At 36.3% G+C, this 11,183-nt stretch overlaps 1 protein-coding gene across 2 annotated transcripts in view; it reads left to right on the plus strand.

Annotated features, from left to right (window-relative positions):
* Window positions 1-4,677, plus strand: part of LOC113235131 (semaphorin-2A-like) — a 61,007-nt gene extending 56,330 nt beyond the window's left edge. Inside the window, exons 10-14 of one of the 2 annotated variants that reach the window (XM_026470722.1) lie at window positions 197-377; window positions 1,058-1,333; window positions 1,436-1,570; window positions 1,779-1,887; window positions 2,742-4,677. In XM_026470722.1, the coding sequence (XP_026326507.1) occupies window positions 197-377; window positions 1,058-1,333; window positions 1,436-1,570; window positions 1,779-1,887; window positions 2,742-2,816 (776 nt within the window). In that variant the 3' untranslated portion in view covers window positions 2,817-4,677. The remainder of the gene's footprint in view (window positions 1-196; window positions 378-1,057; window positions 1,334-1,435; window positions 1,571-1,778; window positions 1,888-2,741) is intronic. The other variant, XM_026470723.1, reaches the window with a different exon arrangement.
* Window positions 4,678-11,183: the final 6,506 nt, after the last annotated feature.

An 11,183-nucleotide genomic window follows, 5' to 3' on the forward strand; every position in this document is an offset into this window, starting at 1 on the left:
AGCTCTGAGTGGCACTGTAACTGTAACAAGCGCACGACTTGTTCGTTCCGTCACTTGATATTACAAAAAAAACTAATACTTCGTGATTAACAGCGATTACTGATTTCCAACTCCTGCTGGTTACCGATTAGTTACAACTATTTTGCACAGTTAATTCGTGGTATCTTTAATCAAGTTTTTTTAATGTTCCTCGTAGGTGCTGGAGAAGTATATAAGATAGTGCAATGGGCAGGTGGCGTCTCCCGAGTGGCGGACATTTGGCGGGTCTCGGGTTACGAACCAGTTCGAGCTTTAGCACTCTCGAAGACAACCCATTCTCTATACCTCGCCACAGATTACAGATTACGACAACTGCCATTAAGAGCTTGTACACATCGGTAAGCATTTTGAACCATGCTTCTACCATGAGATAACAGTGACAAATATCGCTAGCGACCGCGTAAAATGTTTTTATACAAAATGTTGTTTCTTCTCGTGACCCCTAGAGATGCTGTACAATTTGACATACAAAATTATGAAGTTATTTACGTGGTCGCTAGCGACAACTGTCAAAGTAAAATCGTGGTAGAGGCATAGACCTCATAGCGGGATAACACTTTAGTCGTTTAAATGTGTAGGCTTATTAAATTACTTCTCTTTCTTTTTCCTTATAGGAATTGGACTTATTCCTGAAACTCGAAATGTAAATTTACTCCTTAATTTATTAATATAGTAATATTAAAAGCCATGGTAGTCCAATGATCTGATCTACTGCCTCACAAGCAAAGGTCGTGGGTTTCTCGGAATTTATGTGCGAAATTTAACTTAACTTTCCCATGAGCTTTTCGGTGAAGGAAAACATCGTAATGAAACTTGCACGTCGAAGAACGTTGACTCGCCTGAGTGGAGACCCCTGCCCAAAAGTGGGACGTATAAAAAGGGTGATGATGTGTTGATAATACGAGCGTGTGCGAATTTAGTTCGATTGATTAAGATGGACTGAAATAACTGACAACGAATATGTCCATTGAACTGTCATATATTAAACTGTCAGGTGTTAAAATAAACGTTTGCACAGGTACGACAGTTGCGTACGATGCGTCTTAGATCCATACTGTGGATGGGATAAAGAAGTTGGAGCGTGTCGTCCTTACACGCCTGGCCTTCTCCACGATGCTACGAATTCTACTCCCTCGATATGCGAGGCCAGCGCTCCTCTGAGGACTGTGCGAGCGAGCTATGGTCAAAGCGTCCATTTAGCTGCCTTTGGAAAAACACCTGAGGCATTAAAAGATCAACAAGTTACTTGGTATCACCATTCCCGACAGGATGGGCGGCATAAAATAAATTTCAAGTAAGTTTGTAAACTTATCTGACACAAATAATACCAGTATTTCTTTGTTATCGACATTAATTCTTAGTAATATCGCAGTATTATAATTTATTTTGTTTGCAGCTTGGACCGAGTTCTTGAAACGTCGGAAAGAGGCTTAGTGATCCTATCGGTAACAGAATCGGACCGAGGACGCTACGAATGCTACTTTGGTCCTACCCTCATTGCTTCTTATAACTTGGACATCGACATACACAGGTATTGGTGGTCACAAATAGGTAGCTTGACATTTACGGTATAAATTTTCGTAAATGCTTATTTCGGTCAAGTAACGAACAATTTGTTAACTCAGTGTAATAACTGACATGGCAGCACTGCCTTTGATGTCAATTAAATAATCAATAGCATTTGTTATTTAATTGACATCAAAAGTGTTACAGTAATTATGATAACCGTGTTGTTGTAGATGTACACAGCCAAGCAAAACGCAAGATTATAAGCAAGTTTATTCAGATTGGTGCCACGAGTTTGAGAAGTACAAAAGCGCTATGAAAGTTTGGGAGACGAGGCAAATGGTAAGTCTCGTGGTTTACTTAGATAACACTGCTTTATGTACGTATTAACTGTATATGGTTAATCTCTTGCCGACAAAAAGTATATAATACGAATTACAAAGCTCTCTCGTATATATTCAATTTAAAATAATGTTTCATAAAATCGCCATGTAATAAATATGTACTAACATTACGACCACTACGTGACTGAGGCCTGGCCTGAAAGTCTTAGCCTGGCTGTAAAACCGAGGTTGTTATTGCCTACTTAAGGGTTCAAAAGTCGACTAGCAAATAATCAAGCAGTTATCGAGTCATCAATTGGCATATGTTTTATTTCCACGATGGAAACCAACCGTTATTACCCCCAATTTACTTTTTTCAACTTTAACAACGCTGCCGAATGAATACTCAATGCTATAATTACTCATAATCATAACGACTAATAAATATTGTAAGCTTTTGGTGGCGTAAATCGCAGCCATAGTATGCCGCAGCGCGATAGCTACGATAAAATTTATGTACCTACAATAATAATAACCAGACCAAATGAGTGTAATTTTATTAGGCCAACTTTGTAATTACTGCCGTTTATTATTCATTAAGTTATCCGTAATTACCTGCAAAATGGTGAGGTCAGAATTTTAAGTTATTATTTATTAATAAAATATCTCTGTACATTAATTAATAAAATATATCTATCGTCTCAATTGTTTGAAATAGATCTAGCTTTACTATGGTTAAATATATTTTAACGTCAAGAGAAAGAATTCTCTATATTTATACTATTTGCAAATTAATAATTTTGATAAAATCAAAATTAAATTTGATAAAAAAAAAGTTGTCAATGCCTCCACTAATAACAATTTTATTTTCAGCAATGTTCGAAAAGCCTGAATGCGTCGTCGCAGCAGAACAGTCTGGGGAATGAGATCGTGACATCACTGCGGTGATAGGGCACAGTCACACAGACAGTTGATTAATGTACGATTACTCGCCGCCCTCGCGGCATAAACTATCCGATATTTCGCCGACAGTGTCCGGCAGGCAGTGAGCACGGGCCCCTACCACCGGTCTACAGGTCAGCATTTTAAGGGAAACCACCAAAACATGTTCGATTATTTTTTTCAAAACAACTCGAATCAATATTTTTGTTGCCATTATGTAATTGTTGTTCCTTGTATTTGGAAATTTACCAAATGTAACGCACAAATGCGCGCACTAAACTTACTTATGTTGTAACAAACCATTTCCGTTATAAAAGTACATCGTAAACATGGGGTAAGGGTCGTAGCTACTGCTTACTGAAAGGGGAATGATAATGTAGTAAGGGGATGATCCGTTAAAATAGATTTGCTGGTCGTTCTCCGTAGCCAGCCGTTCCAGACACTGCGCTTTGACGGGTGGCTGACTGCTGTGCTACTTTACTGCCAATTTTTATTTCTACTGTGTTTCTAATTCATATTTCATACGTCCATACACCTTTGGTCTTGTTATATCGGGTAGTATATGCAGCAAGAAAAGCGTTAAAGTTATTTTTAATGTATTGTTGATGAACGCGACTGAATAATTTAAGCAAAACTTTGTCAAAGTTACTTCAGTGCATGACTATTATGTAAAATTGTTATCGCCTCCGCATTGAAAAATGTAACTAGTTCGTACAAGCCGAACGTCTTGAAGGTGTGATTACACCGCTACAAATTGCTGTGATATCAGTTCTCGTTGGTTTACAAATGAAAATGATAAGAGAATAATAATATTACTTAAACATTGTTTTCGTATTACTATACATTTTCATATAAAGTCGATAATACAAAAAATTATTATAGTAAAAACACAGCACATATTGAATTTTCTCTCGACTTTTAATAGTAAAAATTATTGAAAAACAAATTATTTTACAGCATTTAATTTACATTTTCCAAATCCATTATTAATTAAGAATAGGTACTATTATAAAAAAGAGCAATACAAACGCCAATTTAGGTGTAAGGGTAATTGATAATGCTTATTTGTAGAGTCGTTTAACAATTGATAGCATTTATTTGTGTAGGTTTTTGTTGTTCGGCGGCATCTTTGCGTGTTGAAACACTGTTCAAAGTTATGTAGAAGTTTCAATTAGGTTAGTATTAGTTTCAAAGAGATGGAATTATTGATTTATTGCCATAAAATGTAATTTTAGGCCCGACTTCGGACTCGGAAACCGAATTTAATAGAAGTTGTTTTGTTTTGTTTTCGGTTGAATTTAAATAGGAATTTCGCTAGAATAGTGCCTTGTGAAGCATGCTTACGGTATATACAATTCTAATTGAATTTTACTTAATATTTTTGTGTACAATGTAAAAAGTTATTGTGTAGAGTTTATGAATTTGAGCGTAGGTAAATCGTTCGTGAAAAAAGCAATAACGTTCCAATGAATTAAAATTTCGACAGTATTAAATATAATTTTTGCAGATTAGATAGAGTACTAAAGTTAAACTTAGGGAGTAAGTAAAAGTTACAATTAATTTATGAGGAGGTACCGTTCAGGAAATCGCCGAAAACGCCTCAACTGTTGAAAAGGCATTAAAATATTTATTATAATAAAACTACCTAACCACTAAAGCTTATTTAAGATCAGGTACAAGGTACCATTTTAATAGATCTCATACATATTTGTATACTGCCATGTAATCTTGCTTTGTACCTTTTGAAGCAGTATTGTAAAGCAAGACCAGTATAAATGTACATCATTCACTGTTTCCGTATTGTTGGCTTGAACAGTACTTACAATGTTTTTTCTCAGTATATCTTTAAAAGTTAATTTATACAACAATGTATATAATAATGAATTTCGTAGAAATTGCTACGTTTATTATTGTAAAAAATGTATAAGTATTGTAGCATAAGCGATTGTTTTATAAAAGAAACACGAGAAATAAATTATTTTAGATCTAAAAATTTGCTTTTACTTTATATGTATCTTTTTTATTTTAGCCAAAGCTTTAGATACTATGTAAACAATTGCTTTAACAATCAATTTCAACTAATTAGAACCTACGCCACTGCTGGACTGAAATATTAAATGAAGAATGAAGATTCCGTTTTAGATTTAAATTAAAAATTATTTTATGTATTTACAGGCATTCGCGAGGAGTCTTAAAAAATAAGCTCTCGTATATATCTTTTTACGGACAATGAAACCGTAATTTGAGTATCGTAAACGGCGTCTGTCTCAGATTGGCGAACATCATTGAATTTAATTACCGAGGGAGAGTGAAATAATTGGCGAGTCGCCTGTAATGGCGCGCTTTATGGCCAAATTAATAGATTCTCGCTGAGGCTAAACTCAGTTCAACTCGCGAACAATAAATCTGACCTGAAATTACTAATATACTCTAATTTTATTGCGACTATTGATAGCAATATCTCGACGGGTTGCGGAGATGAAATATCGGAGGGGAAACGATATAAATGGAAGCGATTGATTGCTCTCGCTCTATTTAACCCAGGGAGGCAGTTCTCGCTCAGACAGGCAAAGGTAGGTCGGTGGAGCCACAGCGGCTGCGGCGGAGACGGCTAGAGCCGTTAATACTCACACTGATTAACAACTAAATTGACAGCGAACTGACCATACATTTCTAGCTATCCCTGTATCTCTGTTACCTACACAAGATTAGAAAAGTTTGTACGGCAAGAAAAGTATATATGGTATTTTTTTTGAAAAATGTCATCTATTGAAAGTCATGTGTATTGCTAGGGGTTCAAAATTGTTCAAACTTTATACGTTAATAACTGCTTGTAAAAAAAAATATGAGGAGACTGATTGATATGTACATAATAAATTTAACTTGTAACTAATGCTGGTAACCTAAGTGCAATTACGTACACACGTACAGGCTATTTTTAATGGAAGCCTTGAAGATTAGAAGATCAATTTCCTAGAAGTGAACGTACAGGTAATTTGCAACTTATATTCAAGGGAAAACCAACAGAATTTACTTATTCATTATTTTGCCTTCCTACATTATTAGATCCGGAAACTGAGTTCTAATGAATTATGTCTCCACTTAATTAGTATAAATGAACATTGTTTGTTATAATTAGTACACTAAAAACAAACAATCTACGCAGTGCTAAGTGTACACTAAATATTCAGTGAGTGGATTATCTTTATACAAATACGGTCGTGTTTTTTAATAGCGTAACAACATTAGATACATAATTTCATTTAACTTGGCCTTGGAGACGCTATTTCGATTATCCTTTGATCTTCCATCCCAGCTACGTTCTAGTGCTCGACTGCGCTCGCGAGATCTCGAATCGACGTTGGTAATCGAATTAAGGAAAGGGCCTACAAGTCTACTTTGTCGAGCGATGGAGCGAGGGATGGGTCGTTTAGGAGCTCGAGCCGCATGATCGATCATACGCGTCATGTGAGCTGCTCTTAACGTTGAAACAATATCTTCAAAGCTCCACTAACTCATTCCTAAATAGACATCTTACGAAAGCGATACACAAATCTCCATTAGATAATAAACATATTTGTTAGTATTTCGATCGCTTGACATGTGCACGGCTCTACTTCGTGAGTTGAGAACATGTGTTCCTTTCTACACCATTCTTATTTCACTTGCTTCCCAACGAGCCGCATAAATTACCGCTTTCCTGTGACTCGCTGAATGTTTCTTTTTTTCTGTTAATATCGCCAGCTTAATTTATGGCAGCGGAATAAACTAGGGAATTTCTTTCGGGTTGTTTCACTGTTATATTGGATCGTGAATGTCATCATCACGAAATCTAAATAAGCTTTTACAAATCCGTATTAGTAGTTTATGCTCAAGGGTTATGTCATCATAACAAAATGCAAATTAACACAGATTTAATCCGGATTTATGCCGCTGAGCTCAATAACTGTTAATAATCCGAAGGCGAGCGGTCGGACGCCGGACTCTTTACGGACGGAGCCGTCAACCCTTTGCAAATCTAACAACGTTTTAGCCTTGTTGATTTTCCATCACACGTCATAATTTTTCTCTAGTATTCTTCTTTTAAGATTTTCTTACCAAGTCACTGTTTGGTTGTATTGAGTTTACTTACTACAAAAGGTTAGCTTTTTTATTATTAACATGTTTTTACCAAAATTGGTAACAAAACACTTTATTTAATTGATATTGCGATCTTTTAACAATACATTGCTGTTCTAAATACGTTCTTAACAAAAACTGAGTAAAAAGTCGTTGAAAATCAAATACAAAAGATCCGACAACAAGCACATAGAAAATTTCGTTAGGTCCGCTGATTCATTCCATGGTTTAGTTGGCGTAGCGTCTGACACGGTTTGCTAGGGGACGCTGGTTCGAATCCGGCCGGATCGGAGGAATGTTTTCTAAATGTTCGACCTTTGTATTAGTAATTATAACAAACTAGTGGAGTAATTTCCAAATTGAATATCAATTCAATACAAATTTTAAAACTAAGTAGTTTCTAAAAATATTATTAGTTCATATTCGTTGTTTGCTTAAGATGTACAACGGCATATTTTGGAGAATTCCAAAGATTTGCGGCACGTTCTCTTAGAAAGGTAAGATATTAATTTATTGAAATGCAAATTAAAACGTCATCTTGGATGGAGGATTTGGGAATTTAATTTTATTACACGAGTTGTTGTTACCGATAGAGCTCCATTTTAATATTAAAAAACAAATTATTCAAATCGTTAAGACTTAAATTTGGCCACTTTCCGAGCGAGACTTCGCGTGGTGTCCCGACGAGGGGAAAAACAAAAACAGGGCTTATTATTACTGGGTCAAGAGAAAATCCAAAGTATCTATGTAAATATAGGTAGGTTAGGTATTTAGAACGAATGAAATTCCTTGTGTTTACACTTCTTATATTTATTTTGTATTGTACTAATCGTAAAAGGACCATTAATAAGTGACGGTAGCCATAAAAGTATGTACCACTAATTTTTCGTGTAATCTTTTTGCTCTAGCTCTATTTTTCTGTCTATTAATATCAAAACTTGGAAATTATGTAGTACGCAGTTTTACACATTATTTATGAAATATTTTACCAAAAAGTCTGTATTTTTCCTTGTACTGCAATTGTTTAGTTACACATATATTACATACAAGCTTCGGGTTTCAATACAAGCTTCGAACTAACTCGTATCCATATCATTTATAGTAAAATCGATATAGAAAATGGAGAAATCTACACCACAGCTAAAAGGAGACGTCTCCGTTTGAAATGGATATGTAAGGCCTACTAATTAAACTTTTTTAATCTGGCAGCCGCGCAAGGTGTCGACGGCTCAACGCCGCTCGCCCTCATCGAGATAGCTCTTTCTCAATTTAAGGATCTCCGCGAAGCCCTCCGATAAGCCCCAGATTTAGCGCTGAGCGAATTTGTTCGGGTAATTTACTTTCCAAGTTGTAAAGACAATAAAACTTAGTGAGGGTATTATTTTTTAGTAGCTTTATTTTGTTTTGTAATGAAGACTTATTTTTCAAATCATATTATTATATTTATAGCGTAGTTACAATTTTATAAAAATATCAGCAGATATCAGCAGATACAGGTGGTATTATCGTTGTTTTCGACTTCCATAACACACAGTGCTTTAGTTACTTAGGTGCTTTGGGATCAGACTAAAGAATGTGATGTTGTCTAATATTTATTTATTTTATCTTTATACGATGTTGAGAAACTCGTCTTGCTTACTCGTTAGATGATTACGGGGTGGAATGTTAAAGAAATATTTGCAATTTCGACTGGATTTATTTTGTGGTAATTATAATAATACGTGATTTTCACTATAGCTGCGAAATTGAGAGAGCGGCCGTGGTCTTATATAGACGTACGCGTGTGTGTGTGTGACTCGTTGGCAATACACACACACATGCTAGGCGTTAAGAGATATTTCTTATGAAAGAGAGAGATCTTTATTATTATTAAATCAAGTGTTTACCAGATCGTCTAAGGCTTCAGTAAATCTTCAGTAAACAGTTTGATTTGAACCGGTATGACACAATCTAGGTATAACAGGTCCAAAGCTCTACGTGCTTCCTGATTTATAGTTCTAATTAAACACCTGAACTCAAATCGTGAATACCCGTTAGAGACAGAGAATATAACAGATGGTAGGCGTCTGGATACCATTTCCTATTGTAAGTCAGTTTTAGCTCGAATATGTAAATTTATGAAAAAGGAAATTCGAGACTCTCTAACTTGAGAAAAGTGCGGAAGTAAGTGGGTATCTTGAGGAAGTTAGGATTTTATTTCAGATAAGCAATGGTTCGTGTTAAGATTAGAAGTGTGACGCATCAAATTGCGACCGTGGCCGCGGCCATATGTCTCCGTCAGTATTAAGAATACGTGTCGCGGAGACTTCGGCCCTGTCACCACCAGACTCATCCATCAACCCTTCCCCGATGATCTACTTTGCAAAAAGTACTTCTGTATTGATAAGTGAATTATTTAAGACGTGATGTTTATATAAAACGAAGTACGTCAAGATAGGAGCCTGATGGAGGTCCACGATCTCTGCCTACCTCATTATATATGTATGTGAAGTTTATTTAAAATCCATTAGTACAATTCTTGCCAGTGCAGTGCAACGTTGAATATTTTATGTAAGTATTGTACTTGTTAGTAGCAGTAGAGTTCCTCGTGAAAGAGTTCATCCAGGGAAGTACTGCCACCTAACCTATTTCTGCTGCGCAGCTGTAATGTCAGCATTACTGTGTTCCGGTTTTGAAGGGTAAGGGAGCTGGTGACATTTTATTACAGGTACATGGGATTTGTCAACTTATGTCTCAGGGTGCCAAGCGCAGTACAGCTCAGATCTTTGCGATTTACAGCTCTGAGTGGCACTGCAACTATTATGGACAGGATCAGGCGCACGATTTGTTCGTCCCGTCACTTGATATTATAAAAAATATTTACTTACAATTTATATTAAAATTTTTGTATGACCTCCTAAGGACATCAGAATGTACTTAATAATATACGTGATTTAACTCGGTATATATTCTATGTGACCATAGGGTATCTAGAAAAATACGTTTCTCTGTTCAAAACTGCGGGTACACTTTCTCGGGCCTGGAGCATGTATATTTAGTACATTTTTATATACTTTGGGCGTTTCGCGGTTTTCCCATGGTAGTTTGGTGGGTTTTGGGAGAATAATATTAAAGTAAAAGAATTTACATTTAATACTGAGTTGCAAGCAGTAGAACACCGGTCGTTGTGGTGTTCCTTGGAGGAGGTAGTTGGGAGGAAGGTAGTAGTAGTAGAAAGACGTCCACTGTTCCACAGTGGACGTCTTTCGGTTGAGATGATGATGACTTCAGCTGATTTTTTTACGCACATACTCATACCCTGAATCGAAACCATGTATCACAGGTACCATGGACACGCACATTGAAAACTACAAATTACACCCAAACTCACGAGAGAAATAAATGTAGATCATGCAAATGTTTCTCTCGGCCCGGGAATTGAACCTGAGACCTCTGCAAGGCAGACCAGCATGGTAATCGTTTGACCACGGAGACCGGAAATGGGTTTGCTAAACATTGGTTTTGTTTGATTTGATTACCAACACATTGAGATCTTTTTGCATGCATACAGAGGTACCACAACTGGCTAGTAGTAACAAACATTTATTTTTTTTAAAGACAACATTTCCAAATTGAAATAACAATAGAATTACAACTTACTTTGATAAGGTATATAATAATATAATTTATTTGAACCTGTACATAGCCGCTTTAACTCAATAAACTGTAATGCTTGTACCATAATAACACGTCCAAATATACAGTTACGAAGTCCCGTACCCACATAAGATTAGTAACGATTTGCGACGCAGAGCAGACAATTGCACTGTTCAAACTAGCCAGAGGGCGAGGTCAAACCAATCTAACATCAGCGTCCCTGGAAGTGTTATTTGGTATGCCAAGTAAGCACATATAACAATGTGGCGAGTATCCTTGGTGGGAGATTTACCGACTCTGTCGGGCGGGGCGCGATGTCAACCGCACGAAAATGCGGTTTTCTTACTTTTGCCACCAACCTTACACGGACCAAGTTCCTTATTCGGCAATTTGCCATAAGGCTAAGGCTGCGCATTGTCGCACGATTAACATTGTGATTTTGTGCTTCATATCATCAAAACAAATAATAACGGAGTATAATGTTACAATATAATAACAGTACAGTGTTTGACAAAACGAATTTCGAAAAAAAATAGTTTATCGCATTAGATAAATCGCAACCTTGGTGTAATAAAGTTACATCTGCAAAATGACAACTTTTCAGGACAGAGGTTTGTA

This window comes from Hyposmocoma kahamanoa, unplaced genomic scaffold, assembly GCF_003589595.1.
Source record: "Hyposmocoma kahamanoa isolate Upper Pololo Valley unplaced genomic scaffold, ASM358959v1 87, whole genome shotgun sequence".
Lineage (NCBI taxonomy): Eukaryota > Metazoa > Arthropoda > Insecta > Lepidoptera > Cosmopterigidae > Hyposmocoma > Hyposmocoma kahamanoa.